Source organism: Stegodyphus dumicola, chromosome 9, assembly GCF_044657685.1.
Source record: "Stegodyphus dumicola isolate Sdum_Otavi_A_Nest chromosome 9, ASM4465768v1".
Lineage (NCBI taxonomy): Eukaryota > Metazoa > Arthropoda > Arachnida > Araneae > Eresidae > Stegodyphus > Stegodyphus dumicola.
The window spans coordinates 80,513,779-80,535,607 of record NC_140776.1 but is presented as its reverse complement, the minus strand read 5'-3'; the positions used below and the strand labels follow the sequence as shown (position 1 = coordinate 80,535,607).

The following is a 21,829-nucleotide window of genomic DNA, read 5'->3' as shown; positions in this document are numbered from 1 at the left end:
TTTAAAAACTATAACTTGTTTTAATAGTAGATGATGTCACCGCATCACACAATTTAAGAAGAAGAAAAATACAGTAACTTTTTATTGATTTACTTGTAGATTTTGAGCAATTGGATCCTTACTAATGAAACAACAATAATAAAGAGCTTCATGAAAGAAAATACCCAATATTATTAATTTTCGGGATCTTTTTGGACATCACATGGAGAATGCTGTAATAATAATGACAATGGCATGATTCCAGCAGACAATAATTCCAGCAACAATGAAGACCAAATCTTAATAATGAAGTGCAAATGTATATCATCTTAGATAAATATTTTTATTTCTACTACAGTAATGAGAAATTACAGATTTAAATTAATAGCCTCCCGAGTAATTTTGTTATTCCTTCAGAGGTATTGAAAGCTGGGGGACCTCGTTGCATTCCAGTAATCAAGATCTTAATGAAAATGAATAATGGTGAAGATGAGGAACAGAAAAGCCCTAAAACCACCGAGATTACCAAGTATTCCTGAGAAAAGAGAGGAAGAGATTCAAATTTTAAGATAACAGTTATTTTTCATTACCCAAGTACTTTAGGTTTTGAATCTTACTCCCTTACATTTCCTCGACAGAATGCAAATTAGATTGAGTACTTAAGCTGAGGATGTTAGATAATAAGATAAAGTGTGTTTCTTCCTTTCGAGGCCTCTTTACTAAGTTAGTTCAGATAAGATTGTATTCTTCGACTTTGCGTTATACAGTCAAAAGTCGTTAATCTGGACACCTATAATCCGGAATGATCTATAATCTGGACCTCAAAGCTACAAATTTTCTGCGCATGCGTAAAAGCATAATGCATTCACACATGCGCATAGGCTTTTACAGGTGCGCGTAATACCTTTATGTTGGCAGTGGTGATAAAGGCAAAGCATGTTTTGCTTCTCTTAAATAAAGCTAAGACTAAACTAAATAAAATTCTTGCTTTATTCCGTAAATAAAATAAAAGAGCTAATACTGTAGCCTTTACATTTTAAAATCATTTGATTGAAAGCAAACTAGCATAATGCCAACTGATAATCACACAAGAGAACAAGAAAAACAAGATTCGGCGACACCGGCTCTATATATATACTCGGCCAACCCGCCGATCTTGACGTCATCGGCCAATCAGCGGCAACCACGTTAGCTTACCTCCGATCAAAATTTGCATGTGGAAAACTAAAGCCAACAAACGGCCCTCTTTTCCCCATGCAAAGACAAAAACAAAACTTTCGCAGAAGTTCATAGTTCAATTCTATTATACGAAAACACTTATTGTCTTTAAACACTGAAAACATCGAAACAAAACTTTCTTACATTAACAGCAGTCGCTGCTTTTGTAAATAAGTCGGCAGTATTTAATTTACTGGTGATAAATTCAAGGTCAAACACTCCATCACTTACTAGTCTTCTAACAAAGTGATATTTTACATCTTAGTTCGGCGATTTTCTATCGGCGATCTAGAAAAATCAATGGCAGACTTGTTATCACAAAATAGTTTACACTCTCTTAAATTAAACTTTAAAATTTCATCTTGTAAGACATTTTTCGTCCACATTAATTCCTTTGCTGCTTCAGATAAGGCGATATACTCCACTTCCATAGTTGATAAACTTACACATTTTTGTTTAACAGTTTTCCAGATTACCGGTACTTCATCTAAATATAATATAAATCCTCCCATGGACACGCGGTCATCTCTATTACTTGCATAATTAGCATCTGAATAACAATATAAATTTAGATGTTTAATCTTCGATAAGTTTAACTTATATAATTTAGTACTATTGAGATAACCAAGCAATTTCAACAATGTTTCCCAATGCCTAATTCCAGGATTCTCCTGAAATTGTGATAAGATATTCACTGCATATGTAATATCAGGCCTTGTCCTGTTAGCTACAAAAACTAAACATCCTAACAGATTTCTAAAGGGTAATGTATGCATTTCTGCAACTTCTGCACTTGTAGATGGACAATCTAATTTTGTAAGAATATTGCCCTTAGCTATGGGAAGTGAAGTTATTGGTATCTGGAAATATTTAAATTTTTCAAAAATTTCTTCGATATATTTTTGCTGATGTATAAAAAACCCATTTTCATTCTCTAAGAATTCAATTTCCAAGTAACGTTTTAGTTTTGCCTAATGCTTTAAGATCAAAAAACTTACTCAGCTGTGAAATTACTTTATCTATACTATATTGATCTTTACTAAAAATCACAATATCATCTACATATAACAAGAGAATTACATTTGAACCCTTATAAACACAATTACACCATTGTATTTTCTTAAAATGTAGATTTTCTAAAGTACTTTCAAATTCACAAAACCATTCACGGCCGCTTTGATGTAGACCGTAAATGGCCTTGTGTAATAAACACACTTTATTTTTCTCTTCGATAAATCCCTCTGGTTGGGTCATATATATTTTCTCATTTAGGTTTGCATATAAATATGCGTTCTTTACATCTAACTGACAATTAGTCCATCCATATAAACATATCAGTATAGTGAAAAATATTCTTATGATTGAAAAGTTTACTACAGGACTGTAAACGTCATCAAAATCTTCACCTCTTTTCTGCCTGAATCCCTGTGCTACTATGCGTTCTTTGCATCTAACCACTTGATTCTTTTCATTTCTTTTTAGCGTACAGACCCATTTGTTTCCTATTATAGTTTTATTTTCTGGCTTTTCGACTAATTCCCAAACCTTTCTTTTCTTTATTGTGTCGATTTCTTCTTTCATTGCCTTATCCCATTCTTCGGCATTTACTGATTTTCGTGCTACTTTAAAATTTTGTGAGATAACTATTTCTACGGAATTCGCCTCTTCAGACACAGAGCTAGTCTCCTGTTCTACGAAATTAACTTTCCCCGAGTATTCGTTTTTTCCACTAAAATCGAACTTATCTTTTTCATATTTAATATTTCTTGCCTCACAATACTTTTCAATATCATTATAGGATCTAAAACGGATGTCTGTTCCCTCTACATAATAATATATGTCTGTACGTGTTCCATCTGTCCTTTTAACTGCTTTTCTTTGCCAGTTTAAGTCTGATACTTCTTTCGGAGTAGATTTGTCATCTGACAACTTTATTTCTTCTCTAGAAATTTCCTGTTCTTCATCTGATTCTGCTAATTGCTCAGATTCCTCTAGTCTTTTAAATTTAGGTTTTGATTTCTGTTCCAGGATGCCATTTGCTGCATACAGTTTTTCATCGAACTTCACATTACAGGTTTCTATTAATTTGTGTTCTCTGGCAGGCATATCCTATAACCCCTACTTTCCTTCGCATATCCTACCCTGATTCCTTCTTTGCACCTCATTTCTAATTTATTCTTAATCTGTTTTGGCACGCCAACATAGGCTTTACAACCAAATACTTTAAAATAAACAACACTGGGTTTTCTATTTAGGAACATTTCATAAGGGGTTCGGTTGCTTTTATGACATACTCTGTTCCACGTATGTACGAAACAGCCAAGAGCTTCTGCCCACCATTCTTTTCTCATTTTACCATCATTAAGCATAGCTTTAACTGCGTCTAATGCCATTTGCTTAAAACGTTCACACACACCGTTCTCTTCTGGGGTATACGCGTTCGTGCGTTCAACACTAATTCCATTTTCGGCTAAGTACCCTTCGAATTGCCTGTTACAGAATTCCCCACCATTATCGGTGCGTATACTTATTAATTTTCTATTCATCAGTCTTTCCATTTGCCTATGATAATTCTTAAAGTTGTAGAACGATTCGTTTTTATTTTTCATACAATACACTGTTACTAATCTACTATAGTCATCTACAATAGCAAGAAAATATTTACTCCCACCCTTAGATGGAATTGGTAGTGGGCGACAAACGTCTAAATAAACCAACTGCAATGGTTTATCCGATCTCTTCGGAACAGATTTAAAAGTTATTCTACTAGATTTAGCAATAGTACATGATTTACACCTCTCTGTTGGTTTTTCAATTTCTGGTAACCCTTTCACGCTTTGATTCTTACTAGTTTGCTTAATATAATCAAAATTTACGTGGCTAAATCTCCGATGCCATAGCATTGCATCGTCTACTTTATTTAACTTTCCAATTTCTGTACCGTAACCAGCTTCCCTTTTACCTGTTGCATATCTAAATGGTTTTACGTGATAAAGTCTGTCATATCGTTTAGCATAGCATAATCTATCCCAATTATTAAAGTATATCCACATCTTCCCTTTTGAAATCACAAAATGAGCACCAGCCTTTTCTAACCTTGCTCCCGATAATAAATTTCTTCTTAGATTTGGATTATATAACACATTATCTAACTCAATCCAATTTATTCGATTGCCTACTTTTACTGCAAATTTGACGGTACCCTTTCCTAGTACTTTACTTTCACAATTTCCTACAGCTAAAGACATACGTATATCGTTTATTTCTTCAAAATTTGTCATTAAATTTCTATTATTACAGAAATGAATTGTAGCTGCAGTATCTACGACCCAATTAAATTTATCTGCGTTACCTCCTTTATCTGCAGTTGTTACATAATTTTCTACTAACATTAATTCTTTATCTTTAAACTGTCCATTTTTATCGTCTATTTTAAACTTCTGATTTTTACTTACATTTTCTTTACATTGAGCAATTAAGTGCCCAAATTTATGACATTTGAAACAAGGTTCTATTCTCATATTCCCCATTTTTTTCTTAAGATTTAGTTTTATTTTCAACTTTATCTTTCCCTGCATTTAAACTAATAGTATTAAACACGCTTACCTTGCTGTCTTCTAAATCGGCAATTACCTGGCGAAGTCGGCTTTCTTCCCTTACCAGCTCTTCAGCAATTCTTTCCAGCGTAAAATCTTCGTCCTTCCACCTATAGATCAATTGTACAATGCCGAAGTATTCCTGGGGTAATCTCCTTATTGCCTGGAATCCTTTAAAAAGATCTGCCAAGTTGTGACCAGCTTCAGCCAACTTCTTTGCAGTCATTCTTATTCTTGCGATGAATAATCCTACTTCTTCATTTGGCGTATATCTAATACTAAAAAATTCATCCAGTAACTGAATTATCCTTGCTCTTGTTTTGGGTTCGAATTGCTTCTGTAGAACTTCCCACGCTTCTTTACCACTTGAACATTCTTGTATCAGCAGCCTGAACTCAGTTTTAATTCCGTAATATAATGTAGTGAAGGCTCTGTTCTCCCTCAGTGTGAACTCCTGCTTTTCACGCCTTGTTGCACTTTTATCTAATTCTTCTTCTTTGTCCTCTATGAAGCTCCAACAATTTCTATCCAGTAACAGCATTTTCATGTTGACTTTCCATCGATCCCAGTTGTCATGGTTTAACAACTCAAAACCTTCAGGTAGTAATGACATATTCAATTAAGTGTGAGCGCAACGACTTGAACAGACTTCTAAGACAGGTCAGCTTCTTTTCGTGGATAACGGCCCTCTTCACCTACATTCCTTCAAAGCTGAGTTGAACTGGATGACTGATTAGCTGTTGGCGCTGGGCCCATAACCCTGTTGGCAGTGGTGATAAAGGCAAAGCATGTTTTGCTTCCCTTAAATAAAGCTAAGACTAAACTAAATAAAATTCTTGCTTTATTCCGTAAATAAAATAAAAGAGCTAATACTGTAGCCTTTACATTTTAAAATCATTTGATTGAAAGCAAACTAGCATAATGCTAACTGATAATCATGTTTAGTCTTAGCTTTATTTAAGGGAAGCAAAACATGCTTTGCCTTTATCACCACTGCCAACACTTTACGCATGCGCAAATGCGTGTGCGCATGTGCATAATACGTTTACACATGCGCATTTAATGTATAACGGACATGCGACATGCGACGGGGGACGGGGGCACCACCCCTTTACCGTCGGTTAAGTGGTGTAGCGCCACGTCCACCAATATCTAGAGTTGAACCTTGAGTCTTTCAAAAGAGCAATTACATGGCCATACAAGGGCTGTTAATATTTAGTATTACATTCTTGTTTGCTGGTTAACATATTCTATGGATAACGTGATTTACAGAGTTACATACTGACTTTGTCTCTCATTTCCGGCATACAATGCATATGCATTACCTGAATTACATTAATCTTACATTGCGTTGGATTACTTTTGTGTACAGTTACAGTTTTTAGCTGTACATTTCAATAAATATACCTACATTACTTGTAGATTGCATATAAATACAGTTTGCATGTACAGTTACATATGCCAATATTACATGTGCCTTTACATTATTTTTATATACATACATAGTCAGGCACGCCTGCTTCACATATTACTTAATTTTACCTACACTGCTTAAACTTAGGTTACATATACTTGCAGTTGCATATAGATACATGCAGATACATTCTGATTAATTTTTTAGATACAAATATTTACAAACATAATAGTCTTACAGGTTACTTACATTACATGTTATTTGGGTACTTATTGCATAATTTTCCAGTACATGAAATAGACATTCCAATACATACATTGCTTTGCGTTAGACATCCTATATCCCTTATTCATAATACAAAACATATATGTTACCCATGCATTTTTATTAGACATTTCTGCATTTATATTGCATTACTTTAAATTGCATAACTTACTTATACATAGCTTACTGATACACAAAAATATTTACATATATTACACTCCCTTACATTACTTTGCTTACAGATATATGCACTTTCATACATTCGTTATGCCTACATTATATATCGGTTCATTATATATGGTCTTACGGTATAATTTGCCGAAATTTATTTACACAGTACATGCACATTGTTAAATGCAACTGACTTTCCAGGTATGAATACAGGCAGTCTTTATACTGTGAGTTTCTAGTCTACATTATAGTTTCTTACAATTCACTTGAATGACAGTTTTCCTACATTGCAATACATGTCCTTTTTAAAATGCTTAAGTTGTTTTTACATGCTGGGTTGTTCTATGGCTGACACAAGTCTGTATCTAAGTCGGACAGTCTGTCCATCAACTGTACCAGCTTTTTAATAAAGTGCCGCTGTTTTATCATATATTTACAGAACGGCTGGCGATTTGTTTCAGGGAGATTGATATGCAGTCCTTCTGTTAATGGGCATGACGTTAGATAGTGCTCTGGTGAGCCTGAGTCGCCGCATGCACATTGACTTGTGTGACTTATGCCACGCTTGAAGAAATATTCCGGGTAGGGCCCATGCCCGGAAATGAACCTTACCAACTGTGCGTTCGCTACATTTCGGCTAGTGTCCACATAGCCGATGAAGTAGTTGGTCCTTCTCCCTGTGGTGCTTTGGTCCCATTCGTTCTGCCACATGCCAGTAGCCCTTAGGCGTAGTGTCTTCTTTAAATACGAATGCGGCCATGGGATGATAATTGGTGCATCAGGCGGGTCAGTTGTTGCCTCTTTGGCGAGTTGGTCGGCAAGTTCATTGCCATAGTGGCCAACATGAGCCTTTATCCACTCTAATTTTGTGCGGTACTGGGGGTTACTTCTAAGATCTCTCTGGATTCCCTGTATAATCTCCGAGGGATGATCTGCATTCTAAATGGCATATAACGATGATAAGCTGTCCGTTTTAATGGTGACATGGCTATGCTGGTGCGAGTGCAGGTAGCGAATCGCTTGTGCAATTGCCACTGCTTCGCTTTGAAAGACACTGTTATGTTGTCTTAACTGTCCCTTCCATTTCTCGATTGCGTTGTCTTGTTTCGTGGCGACATAGGCGCATCCCACTCTTTCGTCCAATCTAGACTCGTCTGTATAGATGGTCATTTCCCTTGAGTGATGAGTTGCAGTGGGATTAATTGAGATAAGTATCCCTTTGCCTTTCTCTGCCGGGTGGACGTCAAGAGGGCAGAAGTTTGTTTCGTACTCATCCGGGTAGTATGTTTCATCATCAAAAGTAACTGCCTTCTTAAGTTGCAAAATGTGTTGGCGTGCTGCCTCCTCCTCAACCCGGATGTGCAGGGGAAGGAGACCAGCAAGAACGTTAATGGCATCGGTGGAGGTGGTGCGGTAGGCCCGTGTGATTCCCAATGCGAATGGTCGTTGTATGCTGTTAAGATGTCTGACCTTCCTTCCTTGCATTGGGTAGGCCCATACTGCGGCAACATACGTCACTATCTTCTCGATGACTGTCGTGTACAATACCTTTTGAATATGGGGGTTAAGCCCCCATTTGTGACCATAAAAGAGTTTCATTTGTTTGGCTATGGCTGCCGTCCGGAGTTTGAGATCCTGCACGTGAGGGATCCAGGTCATCTTATGATCAAAAGTGACCCCTAAATATCTTAGCTGGTCCACTATCTGCAGACGTTGGTTGTTAATCTTTATGGTGGTGCGTCTTACTAAGGATCCTCCTTTTTTCGGAATTAAAAGGACTTTTGACTTATGTTCTGCAATTGTGAGTTTAAGTTTGGTACACTGGTCATGAAAGATCGCGCAAACTTCATTGCAAGTTTTCTGTAATTTTTCTCGCGTGGTACCCTTTACGATAAGCGCCGCGTCATCAGCGTATGCAATGATTTTAGTGTGCGCCGGCCACGTCGCTGTCAGTACTTCATTGAACGTTAAGTTCCATAAATGCGGCCCGCCGCACGATCCTTGCGGACATCCTCTAGTTTGCACCTTTTCGATAATGCCTGCATTATGCACCGCTAATAGCTTCCGATCCTGCAGGTAGTTGCTTATTATACTATATATGTTACTTGGGCAATTGGCCCTTCGTAATGCCTGCTTGATAGCCGGCCACCACGGCGTATCGAAAGCATTCTTTAGGTCTATGCTGACCATAGCCGTGTGGTGGCCGCTGTGTCTATTTTCCAGAATTGTCTCCTTTATATTATGGAGAGCATGCACCGTCGATGAACCAGTCCTGAAGCCATATTGGCTGCTGCTGAGATAACCGTTGAGATGCAAGTGGTGGCGCAGTCTGTTGATGATTAGCTTTTCCAACACCTTCCCCATCGCAGACAAAAGGCAGATAGGTCTGAATGATGAGGCTTCTGAAGGATTCTGTTTTTCTTGAGGAATAATACCACTTGCCCTATTTTATATGGTGTTGGAAAAAGTCCTACTGACAGAAGCTTATTGAAATAGCTTACGAAGAATGTAGGGTATGCCTTTATGGTAGCTTTTACGATTGTGTAGTCCATGCCGTCTGTCCCGGGGGCTTTCTTACGCGGCAGACTTGCCAGCACTCTCTGCAGTTCTTGAAGCGTGAATTCCGGATCTGCTTCTGTGTCTACACTATTTGTATCTGCTCGAAGGGCAGCTTGTTCGGCGGTGTCTTGCTCTGCATCGTCCTGACTGAACACAGTATTTAAAACTACATTCAAAGTGTCAGTCACGTAGCTTTGGCTGCTATCCAGTGATGACGGGATTTGAAGCTGCGAAGGCTTGAACACCTTCCCCGTTGCTATCTTGTGATGCAGCCCGTATACTTCTTCTGTATTGGAACAGAACTCTCTCCAAGATGTTACTTTGGCCTGGATGATCATCCTTTTGTATTTTGCTCGCCCTCTTTGAAAAATGGTGAGTGTGTCCGAGATGATCTCTAGCTGCCTCTCGTACTTCAATCTCCTTCGCAAAGCCCTGAATTTACGCTGTTGCTTCTGTAATGCGCCCGTCCACCAGTGCATTTCCTTTATCTTCTGAGGTTTTTTCTTGGGGAGATTTTGGTCACAAACTAATTGTAGGGTGTTCTGTAGCCTGATGGAGAAATTCTCTAAGTCTGCCATTGTGTCTGCATGCTGTAGCGCCGGTTCAAGAGTTTCCAGGTGCCTTTTAACCTTCCTAGTGAAGGTAAGGAGCTTTCTACCTGGGAGATTGTACCTTTTAATTTTGGTGATAGATGTCGACTGCCGCAGAGAGTAAGTTATAAATTTGTGATCACTTAGACTTTCTTGATCATCTACTTTCCAATCTGTCAGTAAGAACGCTGCTTGCAAAGACGTAATAGTGAGATCGGGCCAGCCCCGAGCGAAGATTCTGTCGAAGGAGGGTGGTGCTTCTGCGGTATTGTGGATAACAAGATTTTTCGAGCTGAGGAAGTCCTCCAGTTCTCTGCCCTTTGTGTCCGTGGCACGATAGCCCCAGGTAGTATTATGGGCGTTATAATCTCCCCCGAAAAGTACGTATGGAATCTTTATCTTGTGTAAAACTTGCTCCATGAACCTTGCAGTGGGCCCAATTTCCACTGTCGGTGGCGAGTAGCTCGAAGCGATGGCCAAAGTAAGTGAATGAACTTCCAGGAGTACTGCAATGTTGTCTTGTTCCGCTGCGATGATAACCGGCGACCAGTCCGGCCTGCAACATACTAAAATTGCTTTTGGTGCATTATCTTTATCTATTTTCTGAAATACCGTCCATTTTACCGGGAAACCTACTGCCATCCCCTCTCTGACATAAGGCTCTTGACCAAGGATTATATCTATGTTCTTTTCGATTGCATATTGTATTGTTTGAGCGACTGCCGCTCTGGCGCGCTGCATATTGATTTGTAGTATTTTCACCGGTGTTTCTTCTGCTATAGTCTCTCGGTTGACAAGTACATCAGTTTTTGACTGGCTTCCGCTGTTTTGTGATATGATGCTATTATCAGTACTGGGTAATACTTCTGATATATGCCGCTGCACGTTGGTACTCTGGACACTCCGCTGCATATGCAGGGTGCCTGCAGTCATACCTAGCTCCGTGTCTCTCATTTGCATCCCGACAGTTAATGCATTCTGGAAGTTCGGCTTTACATTTGCTGGTGTGATGGGGTCCGGCGCAGTAAGCACAGAATTCCTTTTTGCAGGTACATTGGTCTTGTGTGTGGCCGAGCTGTTGGCACTTGTAGCATCGGCGTATTCCCAAGCTAAGCTAAAATTATCTAATTATCTATTTCAGTTAATGTTGCAGATAGTTTTGTTCCTTAATCTTTGAATTGGATCCGGCTTATTATTTTTTGCAGACTGTTAGAGCAATTTTATAAAAGTAAGCTTGAACTTTCGATTATGTCAAATAGAATTTCCGATTCTGGAGCTGCCAAAGGATCTATCTACAAAGCGAAGTTCTACTCAGTTCCGATTACGCATGTTTCGATGTCCAGCATACAAAAAGTGGAATTGCTGCAAAAAATGGATAAAGGCATATCCTTTGTTTTTCTAAACATTCCGAAATCTGTTTATCAATTTCACGCTGCTCTGCGGGGGGGGGGGGGGCATCACGGCGTGCAATGAACTGGAAGTTGATCTGTCAGCACTATCCTTATCTTCAGGACAGATGTTTTTATTTTATTCGGCTTATAATTCCTTACTAAATGTAGTATTTCATCTCGATGTACTCCGTCTTTGATATGATTTAAATCAAATTCCTCGTCATTAAAAATATCACGAATACACATCAAATAGTTTTCTGGTTGCAATTTTCTAATTTCGACTATGCGTAATGCATGCACATAGTCGCATGCACGCGTTGAAAGAAATGTTTAATAAAGTAAACAAATAAATATTAAGCTTTTTTTTTTTGTAAATTTTGATACTCTTTAGATAATAATTGCTCTTTAAATTACGGTTTCATATTTTTAATTTTATAGATGATCTATAATCCGGAAAAACTGATAATCCGGAATCGCCGAAGTCCCGACGAGTCCGGATTAAAGACTTCTGACTGTAGTTGCTGACATTCAAACTGTTACACTGATGAGAAGTTTGAGCCAACTTTGCGTTAAATCATTTATGTAGTCTTGGCTACTAAATTTTAATTTATTGTTACTTTAAGTTACATCGCCACAAGTGGCTGACCAATTTGAAAGCACAAATTATGAATTTATGTTCTAGTTCTGACTTAACAAAAAGGTTTGTTTTAAAATCTTCTTAAGACTTTGCAGTTCTTTCCACACAAGTGATAATTCGCTCCAAGTCTGTTAGTAGTTTGGATCTAATTTATGCTAGTAAAGAAGACTAAACTCTATAAAATGCTTATTTATCATTCGTACAAAGTTATTCGTACAAGAGTTGGTTGCGCATTAGAAAATATTGTTTTGGCATGCTGTTTCTATTAGAATATATTCAAAAGGAAACAACTAATAAAACATTACTTTCTAAATACGAATGCATGGGGAAAAAAACTGAAAGAGAATAAAATGAGTTTTTTATAAAGAAACTAAAAATTGATGACTTATTGGCATGTTAAATGTATTTATACATTAAGACAAATGCAAACTTTTGTTATTATTTTGTAATTAGTTTAACCAGATTTGACTGATAACTGACATCCTTTTTTTGGAGTTACACAAAATGATCTGGAGTAATTTTAAACACAATAAAAAAACATTAATTTGAACATGAGTTGTTAAGATAAAGAAATTGTTTATGAAAGAGAAATAATTTTAAAACTTTGTTAAGACAGTAAAATTTAAAATGAAATTTCAGTTTTAGTTGACAGACCATGTTCAATTATGTAATCAACTATACAAACATTTATTATCTCTAAAACAGTGCAAAATAGTACTTGTTCTGGATAATCATATCTGCACATATCCACTGACAAACAATTTGCCACATCCTGAATGAAAAAGTGCTCCACAGTTTACAACAGATTTAGAAAACATAGGAACGGCAGTATTCATAAATATAGTTGGAAATGCATGCAGGGAACCGGCTTTCCACAGGTGTGTTGTAAAAGAGATATTCTTTGTGAACGGAAGAAATTGGAAGTTATAATAACATTTCACAAAGAAATATGTTAATGAAAGTCCAGAGTTCTGGAAAAACTTAATTGTCTAATCTTTGGAATATGGTAACAGGTAGTTTGGCGACATTTTGGTAGGCGATAGAGGTTACGGTACTTTTCCGTTTCGCCGCCGCAAATCTCGCCAAGCAGACTTTATTGGCGACAACATACAGTATACACATAAAAAATATTTAAAAAAATTTAGTTCTAAGAATTCTTTTAATTTCTTCATAAACATTTTAATATCGCTTAAATCTTTATAAAAAGCCAATAAATAAAGACAATAAATTTGTAAAAAGACATTAATTTAAGAATTTACTATGCTTTCAAGGTTCAACATCCTAATTCGCCGGTTTATATCACGTGACCCCAAGCAGTCTCATCTCACGTAAACTACTCTACAAAAATCTAATGCTCTCAGTAATTATCTACATTAATTTCAAGTTAAATCTTAATTTGGAACACAAGTTTAAATGCAAGAAATATTTCAATGCGTACGAATAGCTTACTCAGAAATTATGTAAAACTGCAGTGCTTTACTTCGCTAATGTATCCTTATTAGAATTGATGAATTTAACCCTTGACTTTACCTTTTCTATATTTTCGGCTTCGGGTAAGAGCTGTGATTGCATCCTAATTGACTTAATTACCGAAAATGGCCTTAGACATAAAACTGAACTATCTGATAAAAATTCTATGTAATTATAGTATGCCAGTATTGACAGAAACAATCAATCTGATAAGAAAAAGCTGCGACTCGTTTTGAAAATGTGGCATAAAAGGTTACCAGCGAGAATATTCCGTTTGCATTGGTTGTACCATTATTGGCGACTTTATCGCTTGCGCCGGCAAAACAGAAAAGTACCGAGGTTACTACTTAGGACTTTGGGAATAATGTGAGAAGTACTTAGTTCTGATTACGCATTATTTTGTGTGAGGAAAATGAGAGATCATGAGATATGTCATGTGACATTTATGGGCGAATTACAGTTCTTTAATCGAAAAAAGGGGGAAATTTGGAAAAATATCTGCAGTAGTTTATAGCATTTTGTGTTTAGCTTCATTGTGTGTTGTGTGAAAGAGTTTTGATTAATTTTTGGATCCCGTGGCGCTATCTAAAGTGAATCCTAAATTTTTATTGCGTTTATCTGATAATCCAAAAGAATTGCTTGAATGGTGTATGAGTGTAGGATTAATTGCAGATAAGTATGAATGTCCAACATGTGGGAATGAAATGAGATTGTGTGAAAGGAAGGATATTACTGATAAGTTTGAATGGCGGTGCAAGAAATCTGGTGAAAATGAACATTTTGTGAAACAGAGTGTAAGGAAGGGTACATGGTTTGCTGAAAGTCGTTTGAGTATGGGTGAAATTTTATTAATTTCTTATTACTGGGTGAATAGACTGCCAGTTGACTACTGGATTATTGAATCTATAAGAAAAGTTTATCCGCCATGCAATCAAGATTCTGAAGAAGATTAGGTAAGTTAGTATTTTTAATCATTTGAGGATATTATTTTTATGCATGTAAGGAATAAATAAATTAATATGGTATTATTGGAAAATTGATATTAGCAATGAATTAGTTTAAAGTAATTAGGATTGTAAGCTAATTTTTATCAATTTAATGTATGTGCTTATTTATATTTTAAGTAGAGTTTTTTATTTTAATTATATTTTAATTTAATGATCGTGATAGAAGTAAATGCTCCCAAAGATTTTACTACCTATGTAAGACACAGAGGTGGAGGCAAGCTTGTTTCGCATTGTACGAGTGCTTCTAGGATCCATAATTTAGTCATCATTGATGGCATTGTGAATCATCAGTTTTACATTGATATTTTAAAAAATAATTTAAAAAATAATTGCAGAATAGCCCACTTATTTGGCGCATTCTGTTTGTCTCTTTTTATGAGATTGATAAGTGCACCAAATGTGGTATCCAAGTCGATTTTGCCGTTCTGGAAGACATATTTCAGAGCATTTTCGCGCATGCGTAATATGTATTTTAAATTGAAAATTTCTTTTGAGCGCAAAATTCGGATCATTTTCACATGTACTCAGTATGTATTTTAAAATTTCGAATTTCTGATTGGTGTAGACGATAATAGATGGTAGAGGTTAGTAATTTTAAAACAATAATTCAAGAACATTTTGAGAATTTGTTACTTTTGGTTCATCGGCTGAGCGGAGTGAATTACTTCTTTTCAGGTAAGTGAAAGTATTTTAAATTTTCAGTGCTTTGTGACGATTTTAAGTGTTTGAAACAATTTTTAGTTTTTAAAATTACGTTTTTGTCAGGACTAGATTTTCTTATTTTAAAATTTTTTGGAAGTGAAAGTATTAATTTTTCAGGGTTTTGTAAGGATTTTATATTCTTTAAACTTACTATGTTTTTGAAACAATTTTAGTTTTTAAAGTTATTAGGTTTTTTTTGAAAGGATTTCCAGTTTTAAAAATTTCCCACTTGTTTGTTTGGCGCTTTTTACAAGAGTAAGAAGAATTGGATTTTTTCCAATTTTCTTTGACTTTCTTTGACAATTTTAAGTGAAAATAGGTCGATGCGTACATGGATAAAGTCAAGAGAGTGTGCAATGCCATTTTTGTGCAATTCTGGAATTTTTTTTTAATGAAAATAGGTCGATATATATATGGATAAAGTCGAAGGAGTGCAAAATGCCATTTTTGTGCAATTCTGGGATTTTTTTTTTTAAGTGAAAGTAGGTCGATGTGTACATGGATACTGAGTTTATAAAATTCTTAAAAACACATCAAGCAGTAGGTGATTCTGCACTTCCTCAATTTTTTTATAGGGGAATGTATTTTAATTCTTCAGGGTTTTGTAACGATTTTAAGTTTTTGAAGCTTAATAGTTTTCTTAACCGTGGTTTTTTTTTTTTTTTTTTTTTTTTTTTTTTTTTTTTTTTATAATTATTATGCTGTTTTTAAAGGATTTTCAGTTTTTAAAATTTTGCTTTGACTTTTATTTTGTATTTATTTTACCTGTTCGCCATTGTAAATGACTTTCACTTTAAAAAACATCCCAGGGCTCTAGTGTAGAATTGGGTGCCTCTTCGATTAGCGACAACTTTTTTATTAATTTTGGTGATGAAACCTCACTTCTAATTACCATGATAGTTTTACCTGATTTTGGTTAATCTTTGGATTAGGGTAACTTGGCGATTTTTTGGTGAAAATTTGGCGACCAACCCTGCTAGTTTTTCTTTGGACGTCATTTTGTTTTCATGAATTAAAGACATTTTTTTTTTTTTTTTTTACTCAACATTTTTTTCCCAACAATCTGCTAGCCGAATTACGCTTATGCTAGAAATTTTATGGAACAAAAGTGTTTAATCGTGACGAAGATTAGGTGCGAAATTGGGAGAAAGTGTAGAATCGCAAACCGCTTGCCACACTTTTAAGAATTGCACATACAGGGTATCCATATACATGTCGACCTATTTTTTCACTTAAAAAAACATCCCAGAATTGCACAAAAATGGCATTGCGCACACTCTTGACTTTATCCATGTACACTGCTAAAGTCCTAGCTAGTAACCATTATTGCCTTACCAAAATGTCGCCAAACTACCTGTTACCATATTCCAAAGATTAGCCCTGATTTTATTTAAATGAAATAGATTGATGTGTACATGGACAAATTTAAGGCAGTGCACAATGCCTAGTTCGCGCAATTCTAGGATGTTTTTTTAAGTAAAAGCAGATCGATGTGTACATGGACACTGAGTTTGTGAAATTCTTTGACTTATTTTGGTTTCGTGTAGCGGTCATCTTGAAATTGTGCTTTCCTGAGCGGATCTTAGCGTCAAAAAAGAATCGCCAAAAAACAAGGGGCACCCAATTGTAAACTTTTACCCATCGCAGAATTGCACAAAAAATAGCATTGTGCACTCCCTTTATTCATGTACACATCGACCTATTTTCACTTAAAAAGTCAAAGAAAATTGACAAAAATCTAATTCTTCTTACTCCTGTAAAAAGCGCCAAACAAATAAGTGGGCGATTCTGCACTTTAGCCAAAAGTTTTACATCCAGGCATAGTTCTAACACAAATGACATAAATGCTTTCCAAAAAAGAAAAGGACACCATGTCTTCCCCAGTAACGGCAAATTTGACTGAAACAATGCCAAGGAGACAAAACGGCTGATCTTTGGAATATGATAACTGGTAGTTTGGCGACATTTTGGAGGCGATAAAGGTTACTACCTAGGACTTTGGTAATAATGTGAGAAGTACTCAGTTCCGATTACGCATTATTTTGTGAGAGGGAAATGAGAGATCATGAGATATGTCATATGATATTAATGGACGAATTACAGTGTATTAATCGGAAAAGGGGGGGAATTCGGAAAACTGTAGTACTATATTATTTTGTATTAAGCTTCATTGTGTGTTGTGGGAAATAGTGGAAGTGTGCGTGCCACGTAATGAAGATTCTGAAGATTAAGTAAGTTAGTATTTTTAATCATTTGAGGATATTATTTTTATGCATTGTTCTAAATGTAAGGAGTAAATAAATTAATATGATATTATTGGAAAATTGTTATTAGCAATGATTTAGTTTAAAGTAATTAGGATTGTAATCTAATTTTTATTAATTTAATGTATGTGCTTATTTATATTTTAAGTAGTGTTTTTTAATTTAATTTTATTTTAATTTAATGATCGTGATTTTGTGAGTTATATGTGTGTAGTATTTTGGAATATGTTGAGTATTTTCATGCATTTTCGTGAAATTTTTCTAATTTATGAGAAAAAAAGCAGTGTACATGGATATAGTGAAGAGTGAGCGCAATGCCATTTTTTTGCAATTCTGGGATGTTTTTTTAAGTAAAAATAAGTCGACGTGTACATGGTTTAGTGATATTTTAATTAAATGATAGTTGTTTTGTGAATTTTATGTTTGTAGGAAATTTCGTATACGTTTCAGTTGAAGTAAACACGCATGGATGTAATTTAAATATTTGACACTAAGTATTTGTAACCATTTGTAATGTTTGCAGTATAAATTTGTTGGTGATGTTTATAATATAATAGATAATTTAGAGGTAAAAGTTTTTAGATATTTTATTTATTTTATACGTGGAAATGTTCATCTTTGGAAAGGGTATATACTTTTTGCGATCAGGTAATTTCATATATGTTCTTTTTACCGGATTTAAAGATTCGCAAAATTTTCATGCATTTTCGTGAAATTTTTCTAATTTATGAGAAAAAAGCGTGTACATGGATATAGTGAAGAGTGTGCGCAATGCCATTTTTGTGCAATTCTGGGATGTTTTTTTAAGTAAAAATAAGTCGACGTGTACATGGTTTAGTGATATTTTAATTAAATGATAGTTATTTTGTGAATTTTATGTTTGTAGGAATTTGGTATATGTTTCAGTTGAAGTAAACGTGTATGGAAATAATTTAAATATTTGACACTAAGTATTTGTAACCATTTATAATGTTTGCGGTATGAATTCGTTGGTGACGATTATAACATAATAGATAATTTGGTACTTTTCCGTTTCGCCGGCGCAAATCTCGCCAAGCAGACTTTATTGGCGACAGCATACAGTATACACATAAAAAATATTTTAAAAAATGTTAGTTCTAAGAATTTTTTATTTTGAAGGCATAAACATTTTAATATCACTTAAAATTTTATACAAAGCCAATAAATGAAGACAATAAATTTGGGTTGATCTTTACATTATGGTAACTTGGCATTTTTTGGCGACCAACTCTCCTACAGCAACCCTCTATTTTTTTTTCCCGCCGCCATTTTGTCTTCACGATCTAAAGACATGTTTCTTTTCTTTTTATCTACTGAACACTTCTTCCAACAATCTACTAGCCGAATTACACTTATGCTAGAAATTTTATCTAACAATAATCATGACATCATGACAAATATGATGATCATGACAAATCATGACAAATATTCACTGCAAAATTGGGAAAAAGTGCACAATACCATACTCCTTACGCGTTTTTCAAAATAACACATACACGTAAACCATGTACACGCCGACTTATTTTTACTTAAAAAAACATCCCAGAATTGCACAAAAATGGCATTACGCACACTCTTCACTATATCCATGTACACTGCTTTTTTCTCATTAATTAGAAAAATTTTTACGAAAATACATGACAATTTTCTCAATCTGTAAACCCGGTAAAAAACCCGGTAAAAAGAACATATATGAAATTACCTGATCGCGAAAAAGTATTTACGCTTTCCAAATATGAACATTTCCACATATAAAATAAATAAAATATCCAAAAACTTTTACCTCTAAATCATCTATTACATTATAAACGTCACCAACGAATTCATACCGCAAACTTTACAAATACTTAGTGTCAAATATTTAAATTATTTCCATGCACGTTTACTTCAACTTAAACGTATACCAAATTCCTACAAACATAAAATTCACAAAATAACTATCATTTAATTAAAATATCACTAAACCATGTACACGCCGACTTATTTTTACTTAAAAAAACATCCCTGAATTGCACAAAAATGGCATTGCGCACACTCTTCACTATATCCATGTACACTGCTTTTTTCTCATAAATTAGAAAAATTTCACGAAAATACATGACAATTTTCTCAATCTTTAAGCCCGGTAAAAAGAACATATATGAAATTACTTGATCGCAAAAAAGTAATGAACATTTCCACATATAAAATAAATAAAATATCCAAAAACTTTTACCTCTAAATCATCTATTACATTATACACGTCACCAACGAATTCATACCGCAACCATTACAAATACTTTTTGTCAGATATTTAAATTATTTCCATGCACGTTTACTTCAACTAAAACGTATACCAAATTCCTACAAACATAAAATTCACAAAATAACTATCATTTAATTAAAATATAATTAAATTCAAAAACACTACTTAAAATATAAATGAGACATACATTAAATTAATACATACATAAATACCCATTCCGAATTCACTTTAGTTACGGCCATGGGATCCAAAAATTCACGAACACTGTTTCACACAACACAGAATAAAGCCACATACAAAATTTCCAGATTTTTTCCCGATTTCCCCCCTTTTCCGATTAAAGAACCGTAATTCGTCCATTAATATCACATGACATATCCCATGATCTCTCATTTCCCTCACACAAAATAATGCGCAATCGGAACTGAGTACTGCTCACATTATTATCAAAGTGCCAGGTAGTAACCTTTATCGCCTCCAAAATGTCGCCAAACTACCAGTTACCATATTCCAAAGATCAGCCGTTTTGTCTCCTTGCCATTGTTTCAGTCAAATTTGCTGTTACTGAGGGAGACATGGTGTCCTTTTCTTTTTTGGAAAGCATTTACGTCATTTTTGTTAGAACTATGCCTGGATGTAAAACTTTTGGCTAAAGTGCAGAATCGCCCACTTATTTGTTTGGCGCTTTTTACGGGAGTAAGAAGAATTAGATTTGCATTTAATTTATTTCCAAAACATTTAATATTGCTAAACTCTATCCTACAAAGGATTAGTTTAAATATATACCTGGAAATATTCAACAATTTGATTATTTTATATGTTGCCTTTCACAGTGCATTCAACTTTGAGAATATTAAGTTGCAATGCGTTAGGATCAGCACTCCATTTCATTATTATTTATATAAATTACATTCTGTAATAAATTATTCATGGCTACAAGATCAAAATAACATATCGTACTTAATCAAACAGTTATCCTTCGCTCTATGTGCTTTACATCAATTTATACACTGCTTAGTTAGTTTGAGCAATATAAATTGTTTAAAAACAGTTTTTAGTTTCAGTTTCAAAACACATTTATAAAAAATACGAATACCTGTCCAGCAGTTAAAGCAGCGAGTACTCCACCCATTTTCCAGGAACGCTTATAATTTGAAAAATTACTCAGAAACTATGAAAAAGCAACTAACTCCAGCAACGTACGTACAGTTTCGAGACTAGAAACAAGTAAATCCTATTACTCAATTAAGACGAAACCCTAATCATAACAATGGAATAGTAGAGTTGAGTTGTCAGATACTTTAGGATCAAGGAAGGTCCGTAGAAAGAACCTTGGGTTCAATTACCATACTTTACACTTTTACTAACTCATAATCTTTTTATACCCACATCATCAAAGATTAAAAAGATCAAAGAGAGTGTTCGACAAAGAGATAAAAATTTAGTGTCGAGTGTCGAATTGTCAAAATAACAAAAGGTAAATTGCCTTCCACAGTGAAAAAAGGTAAAAATGCTGAAGGAATTAATTTAATAATTTTGAGATCGAATAAAGGGGCAGAATCAATTTAGAAGTGTTACATTGAGGGATGGTTGCTATTAAGGTGGCATATTAATTGAACTGACACCATAATTGGATGAAACAGCATTCAATATAAAAATTATTTTATTATACACACAGGAATAAGACTCGTATTGGGAGGATTGCGTAGCGAACTTTTCACTCCAACGGCGCCGGCGAAAAAGGAGGCTGTGAGGCGAGACAGAAGTTGTGACGTAACAGGAGGACAGATATTGTTGCGCCTCTTGCTAATTGGCTACAACATCATGAATTTAAAAAAATTTTTGTTCAATGATGTGATGTTAACAATACTAGTAAGGAACAACTCGCGAAAGGTCATTCACGTCGCAAGTAATTTGTGTCTGGAGAAGGAATGGAGCTAGTAACTCGTTAGGCGAGTTAGATTTAGAGACGGGGCCCGAACTGTCTCTGAGGAGAAACAAGAGGTTAGCGTCGCTGAGCGACGCACGCATCTTGATTTACTGTAAGTATTTTTTGCTCTCTCCTCCTCATCATCATCAATGGCGGCCAAAAAACCACCAGACCGATTTTGGAACATGCATGATAGTGATAGCGAGATGGACCACTCAGATTATTCCTCCTCATCTAAAAATAGCGAAAAATATAAAGTTAAAAATTATCTCAAAATATCTTCCGGCTCAGACTCTATGTTACAACAAACTAAAAGAATCAAGAAAAATAGCTCCCCTAATCCAGCGACTCCAAAAACTAAAGAATTTCAA

At 35.1% G+C, this 21,829-nt stretch overlaps 1 protein-coding gene across 1 annotated transcript in view; it reads right to left on the bottom strand.

Annotated features, from left to right (window-relative positions):
• The window catches only part of Serinc (serine incorporator TMS1), a 117,295-nt gene extending 96,495 nt beyond the window's left edge, over positions 1-20,800 (bottom strand). The window contains exon 1 of the mRNA XM_035353483.2: positions 20,625-20,800. Coding sequence (XP_035209374.1) covers positions 20,625-20,660 — 36 coding nt within the window. The 5' untranslated portion in view covers positions 20,661-20,800. The remainder of the gene's footprint in view (positions 1-20,624) is intronic.
• Positions 20,801-21,829: the final 1,029 nt, after the last annotated feature.